The 27,078-nt window shown below is 40.3% G+C and overlaps 1 protein-coding gene and 1 pseudogene across 1 annotated transcript; both read left to right on the forward strand.

Moving 5' to 3' along the window:
* The first annotated feature begins 11,367 nt into the window (after positions 1–11,367).
* Positions 11,368–12,328, forward strand: LOC117468130 (rho-related GTP-binding protein RhoV-like). The gene is made up of 3 exons (XM_034112122.2): positions 11,368–11,711; positions 11,782–11,840; positions 11,927–12,328. Exons 1-3 carry the CDS (start codon positions 11,552–11,554, stop codon positions 12,326–12,328), a joined length of 621 nt encoding a protein of 206 aa, XP_033968013.1. The 5' UTR covers positions 11,368–11,551.
* Positions 12,329–14,870: 2,542 nt separating this feature from the next.
* On the forward strand, positions 14,871–23,051 carry LOC117468165 (zinc finger FYVE domain-containing protein 1-like; annotated as a pseudogene).
* Positions 23,052–27,078: the final 4,027 nt, after the last annotated feature.

Genomic DNA, 27,078 nt, shown 5'->3' on the forward strand with positions numbered 1-27,078 from the left:
GAACACGCTGCAATAATATGTACACATGCCACATGTCAGACTTCTTTTTAAAGACAAAAAAGAATGTAGACAAGCTAGCATGTATGCCTATAAACTGCAAAGTTACAGTGTGGCACGCTGTTCTGCTTTCCTAGAAATCCTCCCAAAACTAGGTGAAAGTTTGAGAGAGGGCACAAGATACTTCAGCAACAGCTCAGATGTACCGAACATACTGGACTGGAGAAAGACATAGACAGAATGCCTCGAGATATTTATATCACTGAAGTGTGTCATTGCATAACCAAAGCTCTGTGTCCAGTGGTCCATTTTAAACCATGATAAAATTGATATGTTGAAAAACAATTTATCGCTCATGCTGTTGCTGAAACACCCCTGAACATTTGCTTTGTGTTGCCTCCACCTGCATGCTAATGTGTACCTAGCCTGAATCCTGACCCCTGACCTTGGCTTGGTCATTGGAGGGCTGAAGGTCACCCTGGAAGTATGTTAAAGAGAAAGTGATTGTGATTGTGCCACTAATGGAGTCCATCCACTTTAGAGCCCCCCCCCCCCCCCCCAACCCCCCCCCCCCCCCCCCCCCCCCCCCCCCCCCGATGGGCTGCTGCCAGTGGACACGAGTGCTGCTGTGCAGTCATGGAGGCAGATTCACTTCAAGGGAAGGACCGTCCATTAAAAAAAAGTACAAACAAAGGCTAATGATATGGCAGTAAACCACCTGCCTTCTTTCAACCCTCTATCAATCAACCAAAAAGAAACAGATACCAATTTCCCATTGTTAATTCTTAACTTTTGTGGCGTGTGCTGCTGCTCATCTTGTTCTATGACGCAAAAGAGAACGAACACAGTTCATCCATCATTGTACAATGATAAACACAATTATTTAATCCATAAATCATCGCCAATGGTAATTGATATAAAAAGAGTTTCTTCTCGCCTGAACAGAACATGACTCACACCCCCTATCGTTTTAATCCAATCTGGGGGACGCCGTAAGGGGGTGAAAAGTTAGGACGATTCTAAGGGCCCGTGACTGACAGGGGCCCCAAACATTTTTAGAACATTAAGAAAAAAATGTAAGTAACCTTTCATCAATCATCAATAATCAACATTAATATAACGTTATATTGATGATGTACTCACTAAACTTACGATTCATTTCACTTTTTTTCTTCCAAAAGTTAATTATCCAAAGCCTCTGTACACCACCCTCTATTTAGATGTAATGGTTTGGTCCTGCCTCCAGACGCTGTGCGGCACCACTCTTTCAAGCAGCAGAGAGTGAAAGCTTGTGAGGAGGGATGCTAGTACTTACGTTAACGATGTCTCAACGACTAACAGAGTCAGCCCATATCCAATGTCAGGCTTTCAAAAAAGAAAAGAAAGGAGAGAAAGACAAGAGAGAGGGACTAAAGGGCGACAGTATGTCACCCAGTTTTTCAAAAGAAAAGGTGGGTGTGGTCCATGAGTGGTGGAAATTAATCTGTATAGCTAAACTTGGTCCATTGTACTTAATTAGGGCCTGAGCACGAAGTGTGCGAAGACCTATTGTTCTGCATAGAATTATCATTCTTTCCTGTCTCGTGGTGCCGGTCAAACCTGTTTTTGAGGGCTTTACGACGTCATTCATGTAGCGATATTTGGCAAAGCCGACGGGGCGGGTGAAACATTCGACATTCCGGAGTCGATGGGTTCAAAATGTCCAACATGCTCGCTAGTGCCACCAGTTTTCGAAAAATGTACATAGTCGCAGCGTAACTCTGATGGACCTGAAATGTTGCACACTTATCCGGGTGGAGCTGCTCTACATATTATCCTCTGGTATCCCTAAACTCCGCCTACGATTATTTTTTTAATTAGCATATTGTTAAAAACAGTGAAATATTAACTTAACTTACTTTCAATTATCTGATTTTCATCACCAAACTTAGTGTACAGCATCAGTGGAGGGTCAGACACATGACCGTAGGAAATGAGGACGATGTGTGGAAAAATGTGGCCGACATCAATTGAAACGTATTAGTGAAGAAAGGGTGTGTCTTAGACATAAATGCTCATAATTCATCCGCAATTTATCCAAATATCACAGATTTCGGTGGATAGGTTCAATCTGTGTTGGGGAATAGGCACAAAAAAGCATGTTCATTTTGGACAATAGGGGGCGCCAAAAACACAACAAATGTATACCTCAAGAACGGATGGACGACATATATATATTTTGTAATAGATATACTGGCAGGATGAGTATAAACTGAGATTTAAAGTGTCGCAACCAATGATGAATGTGGGCGTGTCCTACACAGTTTTTTCTTGAAATCGAAGGGTTAAAAACACTTACGGACACATAACTTTGTGTTGAAATGAGTTACGGCCTTTACACTTGGATCACACGTGACAGCCCACGACCTTTTCCAGACTGTTAAAAAAAATCGTATTGTTTTTACAAATACGGCTCAATAGCGCCCCCTATTGTGCGGTAGTCACATATAGTTTCTCCGAGCTACCCGAATCTTGGCACAGACATTCCTCATGGAATTTCAAAATAGCCATTTTGAAATATGTCACATCCCCCGCCTCTGTTAGTACACATTTACCGACATAAACATTTGTAACATCTGTTGTAGACCCAAATAAATAAAATAAGAACTCGTTCTCAAAAAAGATAAACGCCATTCTTAAAATGTATAAACGAACAATAGTTTGATTAATATTGATTAGAGTGCACAATATAAATAATATAATTGAGAGAAGAAAAAGAGATATATTATCAAAACCCAGTTAGATTAACATTCATTGGACTGCACACTTTGTTTGTGTGGATATGTAGAAAAAATTAACATTTTAATAGCACTTAATGACTGACTGAATGGAAATGACAATAAATGAAAATGTAAAACAAAAAAAGCGATCATGAACATTTTTCCAATAAATGAATAAAAAGATTTTTGACCACTTTGTTGTTCAGATATATCACATATTTGTAACTAAATATACATTAATTGAAACCAAAACACTGTAAACTGAGTTGTGACTCCCGTGAGTTTCATGTGTTTTCTTCACTCCGCTGGGAAATTGCTCTCATGTCAAGAAGCATCAGATCAGCATGCGCTGCATCGTCCAATCAGTGAGCGATACACAGTAAGGGGGCGTGGCGAGTGTCTGAGATTTTCACCGGAGGATGGTCTGGTGGTTCCTCGATTATCGCTCCTTCTGTTATCGCTCCTCGATCCTCAGTCCTCTGGCACAAATAAGGCCACTGGGACGCTACTCAAGATGGCGCAGAAAAATCAACTTCCGGTGATACCGAGACTGAAGAGCGAGAAATGAAAAATAACCGAAGTGAGACGCAGCCCCGGTCTACGTGAACTGCGTCCTCCGAAGGATGCAGCCCCTGAATTGAGGACACGGCCAGAGTTGTTCAGTTTTGTGTGGCACATGGAGGAGCAGGAGGCTTCCAGTGTAAGAACACGTTTTGGGTAAGCTGGTAAGCTGGGTAAGTCGGTTATTGGTCCGTTAGCCTTTGTGTTTTGGAAGGTATTTTTGTTTGAGTTTGGTAGCAATAAAGCCTTCAAGAACAGTCAAGAAGTGTATCTTTAGTAGGGTCGCTGTCTTCGCTCCTGGCGATGGTCCCTCCTAACCTTCTTGCCGCCTGGTGGGCCGCCCATTCCTCGACCTCCTCTGCCACCCATCCGGTCCATGGGGGCCCTTGCCACGATGCCAAAAATGTGTGTTCAGTGGTGGGGACCAGGACAAGCACTTTATCCCCGGGCAGGAACTCACGCGGTTGTGTTCCCCTCTTCTCCAGACAATGAGGGGGCCGAAGTTGAATACGGTCCAGGGCTATCCAAAGCAAAACCACGGAAACTGGTTCAGCAGAGTTTGGATGTGTTCTCAGTACGACCTGTACGCACAACGATAGTGGAACATCAAATCCCACACGGAGCCGGACCAAAAGGTCTCCACACCTGCTCCCAATACTGCTAATTGGGAGAGGGTGGAGCCACCTGTTAGGAATGTAGGTGCCTCCCACTACCCTGCCTCTCAGCCCCTTACACATGAAATAACATTTGTCAAAAGCATATTTGAGCTGACAAGTATTAGAGGAGGAGAGGCAGCAGGCTGTGCATATGCTTCCTGGTCTGCTTTGCAGGAATGCTAGGAAACATCTGAGTCAAATTCAGTTAGGCATCATAAAGCTCTTTCACTTCTGCATATGGCTCAGCATGAGCATCAGGAGGTGCTGAGGGTGTCGTTTCGATGTTGGCCTGTTTAACTTTGGCAGCATACATGGTAACAACCACAGTCGATTCTAACATTGTGAAGCCATATAAAACCTCTTACGGGGTTAAGTTTGTGAAGGCGGAACGATTGTGTGAAGCAGGTGGGGGTGTTCTCAGTGCCTTGTGCAGTGCCACAGGACATTTGGCATGCAATCGCCATTTAAAGCAGCATTTTATTTCCTATTTCTTCATTTGTTACCCCTTTAATCAGTCAGTTTACATTTTTCCTATGACATATTAAATGTAAGTCAGAAGTGTAAGAGAGTTATTAAACACAATATCCTAACTGGGTACAGCATTAATTAGACTCTGCAGAGAGGAACAGGTTCATGTTTTGGTTAAAACAACACACTGTTTGCATAGCAGTCGGTGAAACAGAATGATTGACCAACTCTTTGCTATGCTTACATATTGAATGAGGCTACTCTTCTATCAGGATGCCAAAATAAAATGATTGCGCAACACTTCCCTCTGCAGTAGGTGGCTGCTGAATGTACAGTGGAACAACAAGCGCGTCAAAATACTCTTAGGGAATATTAAAAAGGGTGATGTTTTGTAGATTCAGTGACATTTTTAATCTGTAATTGCCGTACATGCCTCAAAATATGCCCTACATTTTGATGGATTATTTTACACAATTAATTACACTTAAGGATTAATATTTATAATATAACTAATGTGTTTTATGCAGGATAAGGCCTTAAGTAGAAGCATCGCAAATGAGGGATAATGCTCTAGACGGCAGACACAAGCTGTAATAGAAGTTAATTAGAAGTTTAAAATGTGAAACCAAAACTGTACTATTTAGTTAGGGACTTTTTAAATGACCTTGTTGGACTTTCCTACCCACGGCTTGATATTTCCATCCCCAGATGTCCCTGACATTATGAGGAGTCTAAGCTCAGGTACTCACTTTTCAGCGTGAATCAAAAGGCCCTGGAGGCTTCCTGCCATTTTCCTCTGGAGTGTTTTCCCTCAAAACAGGAAAGGCAGCTCTGTTTCCCACACACTCACAGAGGTTGTTGGATATTCACTATGTCATTTTACAGTGAAACAAACACTCACGTCACAGTCAAGACTGTGTGCTGCAATATCACACCAAAGCAATTATGCTGGCTTATATCTTGGGAATACAGTGTATTTGCAGTATTGTTATTGTAGTATCTATCTGTTTGTAAGTGTCTTTAGCACTGATTGTGAGATCAGTTTGTGTTGTTGATTCAACATCTGTGTTCTTCTCACTTAATTTTTTCTTTAATTTCAGTCATTTCAGACTGTGAAATTGGCCATAGACCTCTTTAATATTCTGCCAACTCTCTTTTTCTGGAACTTCATGGACCAAAACAAAAGCCTTTTGAGTAATTAATGAATTAACAATCTCATCCACATAACCATGTAAACTTTTCAAACTCTTTCTCTTTCATTTTCAATCTGAGTCCAAAGTGTTGTCCCTTTGAAAAGAAAAATGTAATGTAGCCAATTGGGACACAGTTTCCTGTTTAAATAGATGGTAATCGGGCTCTATGAGAACATATGCTGCTGTGAGGATTGATGTGGAGCCAATTGAAACTAAAATAAATGAAAAAACAGATTCTTCAAAGGCCAAAGGCTGAGACCTCTGGTGATATTGTTATCAGTTCCCTGTCATGCATCGGATCAAACATTGAGACGTTCAGGGACTGATGTTGATTTGCTTGTGTATCTGCAATCATCATCATTGGATAGCTTATAAAGAACATGTCTTCTCAAGATTGTTACAGCTTTAAAAAACGTCACCACACCTGCCTGCCACACCTACAAATGTTCTTTTTAGGTGTTTCCTCAACTAATGTCTAATGACTAATGTCCTACTTTTGACAGACATATTACATTAAGCTCTACACTGAAACTGAAACAGAAACTGTGAAAATCATAACAGATATATACATACATAAACAAAGCATAAACATTAATCAGTTTAAAAGGATGTACAAAAGTACTTTCTTGGAAAGATATAGTGATAAGTGAAATGTAATTATAAATGTATGTGTAAATGTAATATATATTGTTGTTAATATATATCAAATATAATAGCAGTCATTTATACAGTAGAAATTATTTTATGGAATATCAGCAGTTGAGTAAGGGGTGGGAATTAATACGCATTATTATTTTTGTTAAATATATTTTTGATAAATATCATTGAATATATACAAATTAAATTGTTTTTTTTTTGGTTTTTTTATCTGTTCAAAATAAAGATGGAATGAAATAAAATAAAATATAATATGTGGAAATCCACCCATTATAATAAATACCCATTGTGAAGACACACCTGATTGTGGTTCACTTCAAATGATATTGATAAAAAACTGCTTTGGAAGACTAAGAGTTAGATAAGAATATAGTCCCTCTCATCCAACTCTTGGCAAGAAACAACAAATATTTTTTTACCAAAATGACAAACTGTGCGATAAAACTGTAAATACTATAGTGACGTTATCAGACTTAGTTATAATCTGAATGAGATGCGGCAAATATAACCCAAAGACTTAAAACCAAAGGAACTGTAAACCTATTTCCATGTAATACATATGCTGCCATCTGTCTTTACAAGCCACTAAACAAATGGTTTTAATATCTTAGGAGTTTTTTTGTTTTCTTATTCATTCATCGCTTAATTAAAACAATGAAAGTTGACAGTGACAGTTGGAGTTTTCTTCACCAGGCATGTTTATGCAGCCTTTGAGCAGATTTGATAGGCAGTGGCATTGCAACATTTACAAACCAAGTAGTGACATTTTTTATTTGAATTAAGAACAGAAATATCAGATATCTAGTCCACACTTGCCCGGCCTTCCTAAATTCAGAAGAACAGATAAAGCCGCATACACAGAAATAACTGTGAAATTGTGGAATAATCATTAATAACGAAAACTGTTTTTGTTTGTGTCAATGGACCCGTCACTAAGAAGCTTATTGAGAAGATAAATCTCAGGCCTTTGAAATGTGATTAAATGATTCAATTTATTAATTTAATTTGATTAATAGTCACAGTCACCGGGCAGATCAATTGAAGGTTTGGCTGTTTGGAGCAGGGTTACCGTACCGTGGAGCAGAGAGGACAGACCCCCAGTCAGGAGGGTAAAGTGGGATTAGTCGCTGCTTCTGCACTCATGCCAGGGTTTAATGGAGCAGGAGTAACTAAATTGACAGGTCTGCTTGCTGGCCAACAAAAGCCCCAAAACACTTAAGCTTTACTTAAAAATTGGGACATGCTGACTTACCCTAAGCTGGTCCAGATCAAAATGATACAATACTGGTTATAATATTAATTCAGATTAACTGCAAATGCACTGATCCAACAAAAAAGGGAAGGCACATACTGTATATCCTCATTCACACAATTACAATGTTTTTACAGACGTTTATGCTTTCCTGCTGGCTATATGTCAAGAAGGCCGGGGGGGGGGGGAGTACACACAGGTCTGAATTCCCATGAATCACTTCATGCTTCATAAGGTGATTTGAGTTGTCCATGGAAGGATGATAATAATCTAGAGATACATGGTGGGAATGGTGGTTATTTATTTATTCATTTATTTAACAGGGACAGTGCACATTAATGAACATTTCTGTAAATGTGCCAGAGTTAGCCAGGAGGCTATTTTTCATCTGTAATCCCTGGACAGAAAAAAAAAAGTCAACCTAAAACATATTTCAGTGAATCTGATTAACCCCACACTTTAACACACTTCTTTGGGCAATATCAGGACTTTAGCCTCAGACTGAAAAAGCTCAACGATTGGATGGATTGCCAAAAAGATCTGGTCCACAGAGGATAAACTCTAATGGCCTGGCTATTGTTGTAGTACCACAATGAAGTTAACTTTGTGATTTGTTGGGGAAGTTTCAACAACAATTAGTTATTGTTTTTGTTTTTTTATCAACTAGCCTACATTTATAGTCCCCTCAGGATTAATTGTAATGACTCTTGTAGAACCATCATCAAGTCAAAATGTTTTATTTGTACAAATAGTATACTTTTTGTATCACTAATTTAACTGACATCTCCATGTCCATTATGTTTACTGCTAATGAGCAAATACATGCTAACATGTTAAACTAAGATAATGAACATGGTAAAGATTATAGGCTAACTGCTCAACAGGGGAGACATGGGAAACTTTGCTCCTATGAGCTCCCCTAAAGAAATGGACATTTTTGGAGGGTCTCTAAAATATTGACAATATGATATTGTCCCATACATTTTTATGTTTCTGTATGATGCAAAACATGTGTATTTGTGCATCAGCAGAAGGGTTAAAAGCTCACCAAATTCTAACTGTATCCATGTAGCCGGTCAGGACCTTTGACATGAATTTGCAAACAGAGATGATGTTGCATTTATGTATAGCAAGGGACAGAGTGTCCTGGTCCTGACCCTGAAGTCACACCTTGGAACTGAAGGAGAAGAGAAACAGTATCTCCATTATGTGAGATCCCAGTCTGGAAGCAGCCATCCTGCTCTAATTCTCACCACTTAAGAGCCTATGAGACGTTATGCAGGAAATGTTATGCAAATGGTTGTTTATCGGTTCATCTCTGTGTCAGCCACTTGTTCCCCCCCCCAGCCTGTGCCATGCTGATCTCTGGCTTAAGGAGGAGCCTAATCTTTTAACACCTATATGACAGATTTATCTATTGTTGTCAGATTCGAGATGGGATAGTACAAATGAGTCACTCACTACATGTTTACCATCTATAGATAATAGTTAAGTGAGACAGCTCATCCTAATGAATATATTGGAATGAATTCAAATGATTCAGTCAAAATGAGTGGAGTGCATTTTGAAGTGTTCATGTTGGGGTGATCCCTAAACTGCACACATTGAGAGACCCTTACTAAGCAGATTACCTCTATAAATCTATGTCAGGATACATTTCTGCATATCTATGCAAAGGGAAGAGCGTGAGAATTCAGAACCAACAACATGTTCACAGTACAACATATCAGCACAGTGCTGACATCTGCTGCACAAGGTCAGATAAATGTGAACCTTGCAAAGTGCTGTGCATATACTGTGCATGTATGCATTCGTAGCATTAAAGAGAAGCGTACAGGTTGATATGTGATCATAAATGTGGCTGTTACAGGAAATACTCTTTGGATGTGGAGATATTTAAAGACTGTTTCCTGTGTTAGACATTTACCTTGGATTAAGGAACAGGACGATTGTGACTCACAGCTGCCAGAGGTGCAGCATGGGAGTCGAGATTGCGACATGACGTGTTTCGGGGAGTGACCAGATGTTGTCCTCCTACCATGGGGAATAAACTCTATCACTCACAGCGCAGGTGGTGGGAAAAGGGGGGAGAGAAAGGGAGAAGGGAACGAGTGAGGGAGAAACAACGGCAAACAGGAAGCTGAGACCTTACAACACAATGCACACAGAGTTTCCTGCAGGCTCAGACAGATAAGGAACAACACTTTGTTTTAAGTTGTATTTTCACCCACAAACGTTTCCCGGTCTCCAAAACCACATCTTAGAATGCTCTTGCAATTCTTCTGCACTACAGCTGTGATAATGTTGAGTTTGGGTTTTAAATGTGTAGCCTCAGCCTAAAACTATACAGCTGCAGTGAGGTAAATAAAAGCCCAACACACTTACACAACGTCTAATTATTTACTACCATTCAGACAATGATTGCCTAGCTCATAAGGTCAGAGGATTGCTGTGTGATCATGATGTGAAGGCTTGATCAAAAGCATCATCACCAGCATATTTCTTATTTCCATAGTACTGTTCAGCCATGCACCATAAGCAGTGCAAAGCAAATAATGTCAGTACAACTTCAAACAACATAATAATGTCAAACAATGCAAGACATGCAACACTTTGAGTACATTCTATCGACTTGCACCATGATCCACATCGTGATTCAGTGTGATATTAGCTTTGGATGCCAATGAAGCAGTCTTTGTTGAGCCAAAGACAAACAGAGTCAATGCTCAGATATGACATTCATAACTTTGGTGTGACTTGCAAAGACAGAACAATAATCTACACTTACACACTAGTACCACCATCAAGAGCAGTGCATTTTACAATGCCGCACATTATTTTCATTCAGATAGTATAACTATCATAAGTCATAGTCATATCATCATTTTGCAATGTATCATTTTGTGTATTTATGAACCCAATCACCCTGAAAGAGGCAGGATGAAACATGGCACATGAAGTTTCTGCTATAAACTGCAGCTGGTGACAGTCTAACAATGCACCCTCAGCTGTGCCCTTTGCCCCTTTGTCACAGGAGAATAAAGCTGCCTTCAGAAAATGGATTTATAGGTCGAAAACACATGAACAATATGACAAAGTGGCAACCAAGAAAAAATGAAGTAGGATGTGTGATGTGGTAGTGTGATGTGATGAAAAGCTGAACTGACAAAATAATTACATTAATTATTAAATAAAAACAGTTATTTGGCGAAACATGACATTGCTATCTCCCTTGAAGACGAGATATTTTACACATAAAACTACTTATATGTTAAACTAATTGTGAATACAGTCGTCTGTTCAAAGGAAACTGAAAGCAGCATCTAACTTACTTACTTTAGAGTAAATTGGACGCCATCATGCCAAAGCCAATACTGGAGCAACACCGCCCTCTATGGATAAATAATGGTATTGCAGTTAAATATTGAGCACAGTCTGTGGTCAATTTTGTACATTACTGAACGACAGACACTGCGATACGCAAACGCTAATATATAGCACTACTTTTAAAAACATTTAGCCTACTTTTTCCAAGCCTTTCAACTAGAAAGTACTCATCACAAACATATATCACACAAGATACACTTTTAAAGTTAGGCTATGTTTGCTTTATAATATGTTACTCTCCTGCCCCAAGAGTTATCTATAGGAGTATAGCCCATATATTATAGATAGCACTACCAACATAAATTCTCATTATCAGTTGCTGTACTTTCATTACAGTAGGCATTCAAGGTCCAATCAGCTGACTTTTAGCATGATCCGGCCCGTTTAGGTGGGAGTGTCTATGTTAATCACCATCAAACGGAAACGGACAAAGTGCTGGGGAACATCTCATCTGATTGGGCGCCTTTTGTTCTTTCAAATTGAGGTATCCCCTCTCCTTTATTGTCACCAACGGGCCCCTGGGGGAGAAGACGTCTTTTACAGTAATGCTTCACTCTTACTGTTACTCTCTGGACTTTCTAACTGCTTGGATAATGGAGTAGGCTGATACTGCAAAGAAAAATGGCTTGTCAGAGACATGATAAACCCATCAGATTGAGGGATGAGCTGAGCTGCATGCTGGTTGGTGATGGAGCTGTGGGGAAGACAAGCATGGTTATCAGTTACATCTTCAATGGATACAACAGCGATTACCGCCAAACAGCTTTTGATGTTTTCACTGGTGAGTAAAGGCATTTCTTTGAATGTTAATGGTTGTTTGAGTCAGCAATAACACTGATTTCTACTTCCAGGTTTGGTTCATGTAAATGGGATTCCAACTCGCATCAAACTGATAGATACAGCTGGACAGGTAAATGTTCCACACCACTTGTGACTGTGATTTATTTGCCAGAGTTAGTCCTTTTCCTCATAATGTGTAATTATTTGATCTGACAGGAGGAGTTTGGCCATCTCCGCTCTCTGTGCTATGCCCATGTGGACGTCTTCATCCTCTGCTTCAGCCTGGTGAACCCTCTCTCCTTTGAAAACATCACCTCCAAATGGATCCCTCAGATACGAGCCGGAAACCCGACCTCTCCCATCGTCCTGGTTGGAACTCAGTCAGACCTTTGCACCAATGTGGACGTCCTGGTTCACCTGGACCAGCGAGGCACCAGCCCAGTGCTCTTTAGCCGGGCAAGAAGGCTGGCACACAGGATCAGAGCTCATGACTATCTGGAGTGTTCAGCCCTGACACAACATAACCTCAAAGATGTGTTTGACCATGCTGTATCTGCTGCCATCAAGCACAGGCACACTGGCAACACATATAAAAGCACAGCCTGCTTAAACGTTTAAAGACTTTTTGTGATGGTCGATGGAGGAAAATCTTCAGATTCATCTGATGTGGAATCAAAGAGCGGATTTAATGTGCTCTGCTTGGTGGACACGGTCTGTTTGGGGACTCGTATGACAATTCATGCATTTCTATCTGAATATTTCTCTCCAGGATGTGATTTGTGCACTAAAACACATAGAATGAAATGTGATAATCCTAAAAAATGTAGTGCACAATGAACGCTGTAGATTCTGCTCTTTTTCTGTCTTCCCTTTTGTTTGTTTGATGATTTATTTGTTGTTCATATTTTTGTGTGCTGTGTCAACTGTTTGTAATAAAAGCACTAAGGTGTAACACATCTTTTATTGCCAGTTTCTTTATTTTTTAAGTATGAAGATCCTGCTGTAGAAGCTACTGTCAAGGAAGAAATGGAGGGAAAACACAAAGTGTCATTTAAGACAAATGGTCACCTGCTGATGCTTTGAAGAGCTACTTTACGAGACAAAGGCCATTTAAATCCATCCTCTGTCTAAAAAGCTTGTGCTGAGACTTGTTTACATTTGCCACACAATTACTTTGAAGCTGCCTTCCACACGGAATGTTTTTGTCATCAGATTTGTTTTTATTTTATTGCAGTAATTAAGGTTTGCCAATAAAGGATTGTGATTATAAGGATACAATTCATCCAACTGTAATGCCACAATTTATTATTCCAACGATTATTTTACATTTTGTTTGCATTCATCAACACAAAAGAAAAAAATAACATATTCCCTGCATGCATTATCTTAAATATGGTTGTGCTTCTTGTTTCCATCTTGCAATATTTGTGGTGGTATTTTAATCAATATTATGCAATCCATATACGTCCAAGAGGTTGGAGTGCCTAAAGCTAAGACTGGGTGTAAACACACAGACAGCTAAACCCTGCAGACATACACAAAACATTTTAAATCAGGTTTAATAGCAGTCATCATTTTGAAGATCAGTTATTTGAGTTGAGTAGCAAACAAGTTGGATTTCTGGAGCACATAAATCCCTTCCCATAATGTGGAAGAAGTACTCAGATATTATACCTAAGTTAAAGAAGAAGTACCAGTGTAGGAATAATCGGTTATATGTAAAAGTCCTGCAATCAAAAATTACATAAGTAAAAGTAGCATCAGAATATAGAACCAACAGTAAATGTACTAATTGTGCATATTTCAAATGTTCATATTACATGTTTCTGTTTCGATTATTGTGCATTAGAGTGTTATTAGGTGTAGTTCATTTTAATTGCCTTATGCTGCAGAGAGCTTGTGAATTTACCTCTGGTGTAACTAAAGTCTTATTTAAGTGTTGATTATATTTCACATCATTAATTAAAATCTGTACAGTAACTAAAACAACATTAACGTAGAAGGGTAAGTACAAAGCAAATCATTTAAATAATCAAGTCTCTCAAAATTGTACAGTACTACTTACTTGAGTATATATCTACTTAGTTACTTACACCAAATGTACACAAACAGTCGTCTCAGCTGGGTCTGTCTGTAAGAACTACGTTTCCCATCGTGCAACAGAGCGTTACCCAACGCTGACCCTGTGACTGAAAAATAATCTGATCAGCTGATCTGACCTGGCAACAAAATAACGTAGCTCGAGAATCTGCCAGGGAGGGGGACTGAAGAACAAAACAATGACCACTGCTCGGAAGGATCCACATAACAGTAACACTTTTTAAGACTTTTAAACGGAATAGCGCGGATTTCCCTCCCGTCTGAAAGCAAAACAGTTCGCTGATATCCGAGCTTTTGACATCGACTGGTAGTTGTTTTTGTTGATATGTTTGTTACAGCTCTGTGGACAGACTGGAGGCTAGATGCTTGTTTGCACGGCTATAACTGCTGGGACTAGCTGGCCTTTAATTACATATTTTGTGTGGAAAAAGTTACAACTATCCGTCGAAACCAACTAGCTGAAAGCTAAGCAACGCTGACGTTTTTGCTGCTTTGGTGCCAAATTATCTACCGAGTTTGCCAGCGAGCTACTGAGGGTCAGTTTCCAGCTAGCCTGTTGTTAGCATCAACATTTGCACATTCATCCTTTTCAGGGAGAGCTCATTGTCCTCGGTCGCTACTAGCTACCTGTAGGCCTACATGTTTTGTATTATTTTTTCGCCAACCTTTCATTTTAACTTCTGTTATGCTGGCAGCTAAATGCTAACTTTGGTTCATGAACAAGCTAACTATAGTGGTGAAACCAATATCAAGTGTAACTAAAGGACACGGCTGCTTCTGGTCCATTGCCTCACTGTTAGTTATTTATCTAAACAAGTGTTTGAAATTCATGCTGCCAAAACAAGTTTGATTATTGTATTATTGTGTGAAAGTAAGTTGTTACATTCAGGGAATCACCAGCCCTGTTCCCATGCAGCTGTTTTAAATTGATGTTTTCATTGTTTTTGGTAATTTAAGTTGTCACTTACATTTTTCAATTACTGCTATTGGAAATATCTGATTGGTCAAAGCTATTTCCAATAAGTACTGTTCTGAATTCAAGTTTAGCTTATAAGAAACGATGAGCGGGCATGGCTCATCTTCAGAAAAAGGGAGGTTAATACTAGCCTAATATGTCAAGAGAGTTATGTGTGTGGTGGCTCTGAGGAGGCTGCATTTGAGTGTAATGAATGCAAAAGCTTTCAATGTGTCCGTTGTGAGCTCAGAGCTCCACAGTCAGGAGCGCCTGAAGAACCATGAGCGTGTTCAAATAGGACCTGGGCATGTCCCTTACTGTGAGAACTGCAAAGGAGACAATGGCAAATGCAATAGATCTGTGGTCCGCTGCCAGAACTGCAAAGTTAACTTGTGCCAAGAATGCCAGAAACGCACCCACAGTGGAGGCAACAAGAAGAAACACCAGCTGACATCTTACCCTCCACCACCCAAACCTGCGGAGGTCATCCCTGTCAAGACACCGGCCTCGCCCGCTGTCCAAATAGAAGATGAGGCCAAATCTCAGAGAGCAAAACTCCTGGAGAAGATTTTCAGTTTCCTCTTGGTAGATGAGAATGAGGAAATGCAGGTGAGTTGTGCACACTTGTATTGGAGCCTAATTCAAATACCTTTACTAACAAACATATTTGTAACTTCTTAACTGTTGTTTCTCCAAAGTTAAAAGATGAATCTTCATTTGTGAAGAGCCTGAGCTGTAACCCTGACCAGCTGCTAAAGGTGGTGTCCATCTTTGGCAACACGGGAGAGGGCAAATCTCACACCCTGAACCACACGTTCTTCACTGGCAGAGAAGTGTTTAAAACTTCTCCCACTCAAGAGTCCTGCACAGTGGGTGTGTGGGCGGCATTTGACCCCTTCCGGAAAGTAGTAGTCATCGACACAGAGGGGCTGCTGGGGAACAGCTCCAAACAGGGCCAGAGAACCCGACTCTTGCTCAAGGTGCTCGCCATATCCGACCTCATCATCTACCGCACCCATGCCGACCGCCTCCATGATGACCTGTTCAAGTTTCTCGGCGATGCCTCGGATGCTTACCTGAAGCATTTCACCAAGGAACTGAAGGCCACAACAGCCCGCTGTGGCCTGGATGTCCCTCTGTCCACCTTGGGCCCTGCAGTGGTCATCTTCCATGAGACAGTCCACACTAAGCTGCTTGGCTCAGGTACAACATCTAAACACTTTCTGCTTCTCTAAGGTCCAACTAGTAATGGATGGAGTCCAAATGGTTCCATTAAACAATACATAGTGACTCTATCACAAAGAATGTAGGTGTGCATCACAGTCAGGGACGAGAGGGTGTGCCTTTTAAAGTAAACTAAGAGCAGATAATTATAGGTAAGCACATGTTTTCTACAGCCTACCCCAACACCACTGGATGTAGCAATCTGCATTCCCAACTTGTCTTCAAATGTGGAAAGCATACTTTTTGGAATCAAAGGAAAACTGCACTCTGTCAAGTTAGGTCAAAAGTGATAGTAGTAGTCACTTCAAAGAAAATGTCAGTTTGTTTTAATGCTAAAGTCCAGCTGCTACAACTCATACATTCCTGAAAACCTGTTTCTAATGTGTGAAATTCAATAAATCTAGTCACTGTTTATGAAGGAGAAAAAACACGATTAGCATTTCTTGCTATGGAGTTTCAAGTGCACGTGTTTTGTAGTAAATATTTATTTAATATGAAGGAACACTGATAAGCCTACAGACTTGGGACAACACATGTATGTTTTTTGTGTGAGCTTCATGTTTGTTATTAGATATATTAACAATGTTTTTAACAGTATTATTCTCTCTTTTACCAGAATAAGGACAGAGAAATGCATCATTTTGAGATCAAGAGATGATGAGTTATTGTTCTATCTGATGCAGATGCTGAGGGATTTTCAACACATCATTCTGATTACACTCTGTCTTGTTTTTAGATAAGTCATTGGAGTCAGTAGATCGTCTGCTGTCTGAGCCGCTTCAAGAAGCTTTCCCGTTTCCCAGAGGCCTTCAGCTCTGTGCAGTACTGGGGCACGCAGACTCTCACCCCCCCGACTGATTTCCGCGGCCTGCAGAATAAATTGGAGCAGCTCCTTGACAACAACGCCACCCGCTCCCCACGCACCCCCGTGGTGATCTTCAAAGCCCTGCAGGTAGGGCTGTATACAGTTTGGATAGCAGTCAGCTTCCTGCCTGCTTCAGACTAGCTGGTTGGTGTTGTGAAGCCAGCACTGAACAGAATATAAACAACATTTACTGATAAACTGGTTCCTGAATCCGATACAAAATAGCTTTGAATCACAACAGCTAAAGCTCATAAGTCTCAGGTTCTGATTGTAAAATACTGAACATGTCTGGTCGAGCTAAGATCCGTTGTCCTTGATTTTTCCCGCAGGCATTAAGTGAGCGCTTTAATGGGGAAATTACAGGTGAGCTTGTAGCCCACAGCTGCTTCTTTCCCGATGAGTACTTCACCTGCTCCACCCGGTGCCTCAGCTGTGGGTCAGTACCTTCGTCTCTTAACAAGAAACACATTTATAATCTTACCTTCAATCGCTTGGTTTCCAGATTTGTAAACATTTTTGACATTTCATTTTTATCCCAGATCTGGCTGCAAGAACAGCATGAACCACTTGGGAGAAGGAGTGTGCCATGAGGCGAAGCATCGCTGTCGTTATACTCTTCAGTATGATAATCGCATTTACACCTGCAAGGTACGCACAGTCGCTCATCACTTAGTATTAATCCTTCTCTCTATACCACTGACAGTGTGTTTCTCTTGTTCCATGACTGATGAGTATAAATACATGTTGTGGTGCATCTCTTAGGCTTGCTATGAAGGAGGAAAGGAGGTGATTGTTATCCCTAAAACCTCCGCTTCCTCAGACTCTCCATGGTTGGGCCTCGCCAAATACGCCTGGTCTGGGTGAGTATTAGCTGAATGAACAGCAGGGTCATGTGTCACAGGCCAGGGTGAGGTCTTATTACTGTTTACTGAGCACTGGTGTCTCATACTCTCACCTAATATCTCATTTTGGTATTATCTAGGACTGCAGCTAATAATTACTTTCATTATCGATTAATCCACTTATTAATTTCTAGATTAATTGACAAGTTGTTTGTTCTATTAAATGTCCAAAGACAGTGAGATATTGATCCTAGTTCCCCGAAGTCCAAGGTGATTGTCTTTAAATGGCTTGTTTTGTTTGTCCAAATCTTAAGATAGGCAGTTTATTATGATGTGAAACAGAGAGAAGCAGGACGTTTCAGTATTGGCATGAGAAATTACCTTCACAGTTAGTCATATTTGCAGGTCTCCCTTGAAAAGAGATCTATGATCTCAATGGGACCAATCTGGTTAAATAAAGGTTTGAAATGAAATGAAATGAGTCAGTCAGCAAATGTATTAAATGACTAATAATTGCAGATTCACCTTTCACATTATTTTACATGGTCCAAGTAATCCCTCAGACATTTTCTATTAATATTGTCACAAAGATTTGTACATTCATGTTTCTACTCTATGTTTAGGTACGTTATTGAATGTCCCAACTGTGGAGTGATCTATCGGAGCCGTCAGTTCTGGTATGGGAACCAGGACCCTGTGGATACGGTGGTCCGCACTGAGATCCAGCATGTATGGCCGGGGGTAAGAGAAACGAGCTCTTTTATTAATTCATCTGATTATATTTTCTTAATTATCTGTCATTCTAGAGACCTAGAGATTTGGGTAGATGGGACCTTATATCTACTTAAAAACATTGTCTGCTTTTTGCAGTCGGATGGCTTTTTAAAGGACAACAGCAATGCAGCGCAGCGTCTTCTGGATGGAGTCAACCTAGTGGCCCAGTCTGTGTCAGAGCTCAGTGTGAAGCCTGCCAAGGCCGTCACCTCCTGGCTGACGGATCAGATCGCCCCAGCCTACTGGAAACCCAACTCCCTCATCTTGGTGAGTGACACACACAGCCCCACCCTCTGCTGGCCACCACCGACAGCCAAGTCAAACACTTTCCCTCTCCAGAGCTGTGTTTACTGTCTGTGGAGCTCTGTGACTATTACACAATATATGTTTATGCTGGTCATAAGATAACACTAAGATAAAAAAAGATTGTGTCGTCTTTCCACGAGCCGTTGGTCAATAACAGCTTCTGTTGTTTTTGTATTTTTTTCCAATACGAGGTGTGCCATAAGTGTAAAATAGTCTTCCACGACAACGACACCAAGCATCACTGCCGTGCCTGTGGGGAGGGCTTCTGTGACGGCTGCTCCGCCAAAGCTGCCCCCGTCCCTGAGAGAGGCTGGGGTCTCGCCCCGTCAGAGTCTGTGACGTTTGCTTTGAGCAGAGGGCTTCATACGCAGGTACACACACACACACTCTCGACAATGTCAAATGTTTTTAGTGTTTCCTCTTTTGTGTGGCATTTGGGTGAAATATATTTTCTTTATCCAGAGATGCTTGAGAAAGAGCAGGAGGAGGAGAAGGTGGAACTCTGGCCAGGAAGGTTGGAGAAGCGGTCACCAACACCTTGGGGTCGTGGTCACTGCTATGACATCCCACTTGGTGAGTGTTGTCCAAAACAACATCTGAACAGGAGTGTTAGGTAACAGGAAAAAATGACCCAGTAGATGTGAGTGAATGGACACAATGCCCTCTGGTGGCAGAGGCGTAAAGTGTTTATTTACACTAAGAAAGACAAGCAGTGAGGTCTTGTTTCTAGTTTGAACTCTCACTGATGATATGCAGGAGTCTGACTCCTAATAAGGAATAATAGATGCTGTTATGGCTTGGATGTAGTAGAGCCTGTGCTGTTACCAACATCTCACAGTCCAAATGATTCCCGGCCTGCCTAGTGTGTTCTGTTTCTTCAACTGGAGTTATTAGGCTGAGTGACTGTAATTTAAGCAGGAATTAAATACTGACATTTGTCTCTACCTTGTTATTCTTTCCAATGAACACAAAAAATCATGGACTACTTCCACCCACACATGCTCACTACTAAACCTAAAACTGCCTCTGACAATCTCCTCATGACATGTCAGTGCAGTGCTTCCATGTTCTGTTACCTAATGTTTAATGATAAGTCTTAATCATTAGTGCAAAGGTGAGAGAAATAACCAGTTAACCTGTTTATTCATTACATTTTTAGGTTCATTATATAAGTGTAATGAGGTTTCTTGACCTGACATGCATACAGATTGCTCATCGACACCCAATGTGTGGAATGCACTTTGGTTCGGTAACTCTGAGACGTTGTTATGACCTCACATGACACGTTTCTGACAATATAATCCAATGTGTTTTGGATTTGGAAAACTGGCTTTGATACATGGGAAGAGATTGCAAAGAGTTGGTTAGAATAAATATGGTTCTTACTGAAACACACACCATAAATCATAGCCCTTTTTCCCCCTGCTAGATTGTTGTTTTGCTCATGTCTTGAACATATTTGGAAAAAACTATTTGTTTAATTTGAAACACAAGTTGTGGTTTATTATTGTTATTAAGCTGCCCACTGTAGACCTCTCTTAGTATGTAAAAAGCATATATGAATATAAATGTGCTAACCTGATATCCTGCTGAAAACTTCTCCACCCCAAAAAACCTCAAAGCAAGATCTTCTCCAACCTCAACAAAATACATGTTTCCATGGATACTGCCACTTAAAACAGCCAAGGACTTGAAATTGTGGTGCACTTCATACAGTAGTGAGGAAAAATAAGCATGGTATTTAAATTAGAAAAAGGCCTCTAACTTAAAGGACTTCTTTGAGACAAATTCACATTTTATGTGGAGGTTATGAGCCGGATTATTTCTTGGCCGGAAGCAGTTGCCAGGCAACCAGTGGAAGTTCAAGAAAGTTATTGCTACCTGCCATGAAAATACCCTGGAAATAACCCCCCCTCCAAAAATGTAACCTTGCCACTTTTAAACTTCAGTGTTTGTACAGAGAAAACAAACAATATATAACTAATAGGAAATATCAGTTTCCTTTCTGCAATGATAACTTGATATCCTCCACAGTGTCGCAGTGTTTTCCATCAGTTTGTCCATATCTGTTCTTCACCAATAGATATAGTGCAGGGCTGTGGTTGAATGGTTATGAAGGTTAGCAAGGTTTCTAACTTAGTGAAATGACCTGGGAGCATCTTAGTCACTGGCATGATAAAAGCTAGTTGAATGTATTATATGCTAAAGACACTGGCCTTCCCATAATTCCTTTCAGCAGCCTCACTTTTGGCAGGACATGTCGATAACATTCACTGTTGCTTAATTACGTAGACTAGTTTGTGTGCAGTTCTCCTTCAACTCAACAGATTTACAGTGTGTAGATCTTCTCAGCAAGAAAGCCAATAGGCATATTTCCCAAAAGGTCGAGCAGTTAAATCTCAGAAATATAAAGTTACAACCATATGTTTTGCAAATGTAAAAGTGTTACCTTATACTATACCTGATTGGTGCTGGTGTACTGTACTGTGTGTGTATTTATGTTACTTGTGACCCTCCAGGCCTAGTGAAAGATGCGGCCCGTCCTGCCTACTGGGTGCCTGACCAGGACATCCTGTCCTGCCACAACTGCCAGCGCGACTTCACTGCCAAGCTGTCCAAGCACCACTGTCGCGCCTGTGGCCAAGGAGTGTGTGACGACTGCTCCCCCGAGCGCCGGGCGGTCCCTTCGCGCGGCTGGGACCACCCTGTGCGTGTGTGTGCCAACTGCAACCAGAAACCTGGAGAACTTTAACAGGGACGGCCTTCCTTCCTCAGACAACCGGAGAGAACCACTCACTCACTCAGCTAGCAGTCTGTCACTGCTGTACCTCCGTTAATCAAATGGTTCCGTCTTACGTCTGTTGAAAGGAAGTTTTTAGGCATATATATATAAAACTATATAGGACATTTAGCATCAAGAGTTCCTGTGGCCTTTTGTAGGACAGCCAGAACATGTGAGTTACTTGACTGAGTGCAAAATCTGCATTTCCACTCTGATTTATTCACAGAGTGAATATTTGGATTCTTATTGACACAAGTCCCTAACTTTACGTTACACAAGGCTGTTGAGCTATTTTTCTACTATCAGAAAATGTTACAAAAAAATATATCATTTAAAGGATATTAGTTAGTTGAGAACCCTGTGGGGTTGGTGTGATTTTAGTTCCCAGCAATTCTTATTATTGAGCAATGTTTCTCTGATGTCGCATTGTAATGGTAAGGAGATATTTGATATCCGTGCAGGTATAACTGCAGGTTCCATTGCATGCTGTATTGCAACATTTTAGTTTTTGCACTAAGCCTTTTTCAGCTGTTATAGGCTGTTGCTTACCATGGCCAAAATCCAGATATCCAGATGATCTTGAAGTACCCTAACTTGGCTGAAATCACCCACAGTGGGTCTAGATTGTGGATATCTGGTGTGCCAAAAATCATTCAGGTCACTGTGTCTGTGCTGGTATCATGTTTATATTTTATCATGTAATTTGTGGTTGTATGAAAACATAGAACTATGTTAGAGGGGTGTACATTTTAAGCTTTGAAAATTATTTATGTATTGAAGATAAAAAACAACAACGTATTAACACTCGACAACATGCATGACAGCCTGAGAGATCCATGGCCTTTCTACTTGTTCAGAGGATGGTCTCTGTATCCAGCTCACTATGTCTTTTCCCAAGTGGCAATTTAGTGTATCCATAATATGTTGTGAAATGTATGTATATCATGTTCAAATTTGTTCTCGTGACACATTGATTTAAACAAATGTTTTAATAATATTTACAGTTAGGGTCTGCTTTGGTGTACGGATATTGTTTTGCAGGACTGAAAACTATCTAAATTGGTCTTCAAAACAGTTTTACACGTGCGCCTCCACGTCCCCGTAGGCCCAGACTGACAGGAGAAATACTCCTGACAACACGTTTTCATTTCAGTTTTAGCTCTACAAAGCTTGTTTTTCTGTCATTATACATCCGTTATTGATATTGTGTATGTTATTTTTCCGTTTGACATTAGATACTGTATGGGTATTTGTAAACTTTGTAGCAACTGTATGCGAACCACTTTTTCTCCCTATATTGTTTTTGTCTTTATTTTATTGTTTTCAAGCATTACACAGAGAAATGTATGCTTGAATGTGGAAATGGTGCGATATTTAGTGACTGAGAGCTTTACATTTGGATGTCATTCAAAGCACAAGGTGATGCCTTGCTTGTACATTTGCTTGTATTTTGTTGTTAAAAATGAGAAAAAAAGGGTCTTTGTCGATTGTAAGCTTTGTAGATAAAACGAACAATAGTTTGATTAATATTGATTAGAGTGCACAATATAAATAATATAATTGAGAGAAGAAAAAGAGATATATTATCAAAACCCAGTTAGATTAACATTCATTGGACTGCACACTTTGTTTGTGTGGATATGTAGAAAAAATTAACATTTTAATAGCACTTAATGACTGACTGAATGGAAATGACAATAAATGAAAATGTAAAACAAAAAAAGCGATCATGAACATTTTTCCAATAAATGAATAAAAAGATTTTTGACCACTTTGTTGTTCAGATATATCACATATTTGTAACTAAATTATACATTAATTGAAACAAAACACTGTAAACTGAGTTGTGACTCCCGTGAGTTTCATGTGTTTTCTTCACTCCGCTGGGAAATTGCTCTCATGTCAAGAAGCATCAGATCAGCATGCGCTGCATCGTCCAATCAGTGAGCGATACACAGTAAGGGGGCGTGGCGAGTGTCTGAGATTTTCACCGGAGGATGGTCTGGTGGTTCCTCGATTATCGCTCCTCTGTTATCGCTCCTCGATCCTCAGTCCTCTGGCACAAATAAGGCCACTGGGACGCTACTCAAGATGGCGCAGAAAAATCAACTTCCGGTGATACCGAGACTGAAGAGCGAGAAAATGAAAAATAACCGAAGTGAGACGCAGCCCCGGTCTACGTGAACTGCGTCCTCCGAAGGATGCAGCCCCTGAATTGAGACACGGCCAGAGTTGTTCAGTTTTGTGTGGCACATGGAGGGAGCAGGAGGCTTCCAGTGTAAGAACACGTTTTGGGTAAGCTGGTAAGCTGGTAAGTCGGTTATTGGTCCGTTAGCCTTTGTGTTTTGGAAGGTATTTTTGAGTTTGGTAGCAATAAAGCCTTCAAGAACAGTCAAGAAGTGTATCTTTAGTAGGGTCGCTGTCTTCGCTCCTGGCGATGGTCCCTCCTAACCTTCTTGCCGCCTGGTGGGCCGCCCATTCCTCGACCTCCTCTGCCACCCATCCGGTCCATGGGGGGCCCTTGCCACGATGCCAAAAATGTGTGTTCAGTGGTGGGGACCAGGACAAGCACTTTATCCCCGGGCAGGAACTCACGCGGTTGTGTTCCCCTCTTCTCCAGACAATGAGGGGGCCGAAGTTGAATACGGTCCAGGGCTATCCAAAGCAAAACCACGGAACTGGTTCAGCAGAGTTTGGATGTGTTCTCAGTACGACCTGTACGCACAACGATAGTGGAACATCAAATCCACACGGAGCCGGACCAAAAGGTCTCCACACCTGCTCCCAATACTGCTAATTGGGAGAGGGTGGAGCCACCTGTTAGGAATGTAGGTGCCTCCCACTACCCTGCCTCTCAGCCCCTTACACATGAAATAAACATTTGTCAAAAGCATATTTGAGCTGACAAGTATTAGAGGAGGAGAGGCAGCAGGCTGTGCATATGCTTCCTGGTCTGCTTTGCAGGAATGCTAGGAAACATCTGAGTCAAATTCAGTTAGGCATCATAAAGCTCTTTCACTTCTGCATATGGCTCAGCATGAGCATCAGGAGGTGCTGAGTGTGTCGTTCGATGTTGGCCTGTTTAACTTTGGCAGCATACATGGTAACAACCACAGTCGATCTAACATTGTGAAGCCATATAAAACCTCTTACGGGGTTAAGTTTGTGAAGGCGGAACGATTGTGTGAAGCAGGTGGGGGTGTTCTCAGTGCCTTGTGCAGTGCCACAGTGACATTTGGCATGCAATCGCCATTTAAAGCAGCATTTTATTTCCTATTTCTTCATTTGTTACCCCTTTAATCAGTCAGTTTACATTTTTTCTATGACATATTAAATGTAAAGTCAGAAGTGTAAGAGAGTTATTAAACACAATATCCTAACTGGGTACAGCATTAATTAGACTCTGCAGAGAGGAACAGGTTCATGTTTTGGTTAAAACAACACACTGTTTGCATAGCAGTCGGTGAAACAGAATGATTGACCAACTCTTTGCTATGCTTACATATTGAATGAGGCTACTCTTCTATCAGGATGCCAAAAATAAAATGATTGCGCAACACTTCCCTCTGCAGTAGGTGGCTGCTGAATGTACAGTGGAACAACAAGCGCGTCAAAATATTCTTAGGGAATATTAAAAAGGGTGATGTTTTGTAGATTCAGTGACATTTTTAATCTGTAATTGCCGTACATGCCTCAAAATATGCCCTACATTTTGATGGATTATTTTACACAATTAATTACACTTAAGGATTAATATTTATAATATAACTAATGTGTTTTATGCAGGATAAGGCCTTAAGTAGAAGCATCGCAAATGAGGGATAATGCTCTAGACGGCAGACACAAGCTGTAATAGAAGTTAATTAGAAGTTTAAAATGTGAAACCAAAACTGTACTATTTAGTTAGGGACTTTTTAAATGACCTTGTTGGACTTTCCTACCCACGGCTTGATATTTCCATCCCCAGATGTCCCTGACATTATGAGGAGTCTAAGCTCAGGTACTCACTTTTCAGCGTGAATCAAAAGGCCCTGGAGGCTTCCTGCCATTTTCCTCTGGAGTGTTTTCCCTCAAAGAACAGGAAAGGCAGCTCTGTTTCCCACACACTCACAGAGGTTGTTGGATATTCACTATGTCATTTTACAGTGAAACAAACACTCACGTCACAGTCAAGACTGTGTGCTGCAATATCACACCAAAGCAATTATGCTGGCTTATATCTTGGGAATACAGTGTATTTGCAGTATTGTTATTGTAGTATCTATCTGTTTGTAAGTGTCTTTTAGCACTGATTGTGAGATCAGTTTGTGTTGTTGATTCAACATCTGTGTTCTTCTCACTTAATTTTTTCTTTAATTTCAGTCATTTCAGACTGTGAAATTGGCCATAGACCTCTTTAATATTCTGCCAACTCTCTTTTTCTGGAACTTCATGGACCAAAACAAAAGCCTTTTGAGTAATTAATGAATTAACAATCTCATCCACATAACCATGTAAACTTTTCAAACTCTTTCTCTTTCATTTTCAATCTGAGTCCAAAGTGTTGTCCCTTTGAAAAGAAAAATGTAATGTAGCCAATTGGGACACAGTTTCCTGTTTAAATAGATGGTAATCGGGCTCTATGAGAACATATGCTGCTGTGAGGATTGATGTGGAGCCAATTGAAACTAAAATAAATGAAAAAACAGATTCTTCAAAGGCCAAAGGCTGAGACCTCTGGTGATATTGTTATCAGTTCCCTGTCATGCATCGGATCAAACATTGAGACGTTCAGGGACTGATGTTGATTTGCTTGTGTATCTGCAATCATCATCATTGGATAGCTTATAAAGAACATGTCTTCTCAAGATTGTTACAGCTTTAAAAAACGTCACCACACCTGCCTGCCACACCTACAAATGTTCTTTTTAGGTGTTTCCTCAACTAATGTCTAATGACTAATGTCCTACTTTTGACAGACATATTACATTAAGCTCTACACTGAAACTGAAACAGAAACTGTGAAAATCATAACAGATATATACATACATAAACCAAAGCATTAAACACATTAATCAGTTTAAAAAGGATGTACCAAAGTACTTTCTTGGAAAGATATAGTGATAAGTGAAATGTAATTATAAATGTATGTGTAAATGTAATATATATTGTTGTTAATATATATCAATATAATAGCAGTCATTATACAGTAAGAAATTATTTTATGGAATATCAGCAGTTGAGTAAGGGGTGGGAATTAATACGCATTATTATTTTTGTTAAATATATTTTTGATAAATATCATTGAATATATACAAATTAAATTGTTTTTTTTTTTTTTTTTATCTGTTCAAAATAAAGATGGAATGAAATAAAATAAAAATAATATGTGGAAATCCACCCATTATAATAAATACCCATTGTGAAGACACACCTGATTGTGGTTCACTTCAAATGATATTGATAAAAAACTGCTTTGGAAGACTAAGAGTTAGATAAGAATATAGTCCCTCTCATCCAACTCTTGGCAAGAAACAACAA

The sequence above is a fragment of the Pseudochaenichthys georgianus genome, chromosome 22, assembly GCF_902827115.2.
Source record: "Pseudochaenichthys georgianus chromosome 22, fPseGeo1.2, whole genome shotgun sequence".
NCBI classification, from domain to species: Eukaryota; Metazoa; Chordata; class Actinopteri; order Perciformes; family Channichthyidae; genus Pseudochaenichthys; species Pseudochaenichthys georgianus.

What these genes read in the sequence shown, in the direction of transcription:
- LOC117468130 (XM_034112122.2), top strand. Translation starts at nt 11,552, where the DNA reads ATGGCTTGTCAGAGACATGATAAACCCATCAGATTGAGGGATGAGCTG. An exon ending in AGCTTTTGATGTTTTCACTG is followed by an intron (nt 11,712 to 11,781) that starts GTGAGTAAAGGC and finishes TTCTACTTCCAG; the next exon opens with GTTTGGTTCATGTAAATGGG. An exon ending in TGATAGATACAGCTGGACAG is followed by an intron (nt 11,841 to 11,926) that starts GTAAATGTTCCA and finishes TTGATCTGACAG; the next exon opens with GAGGAGTTTGGCCATCTCCG.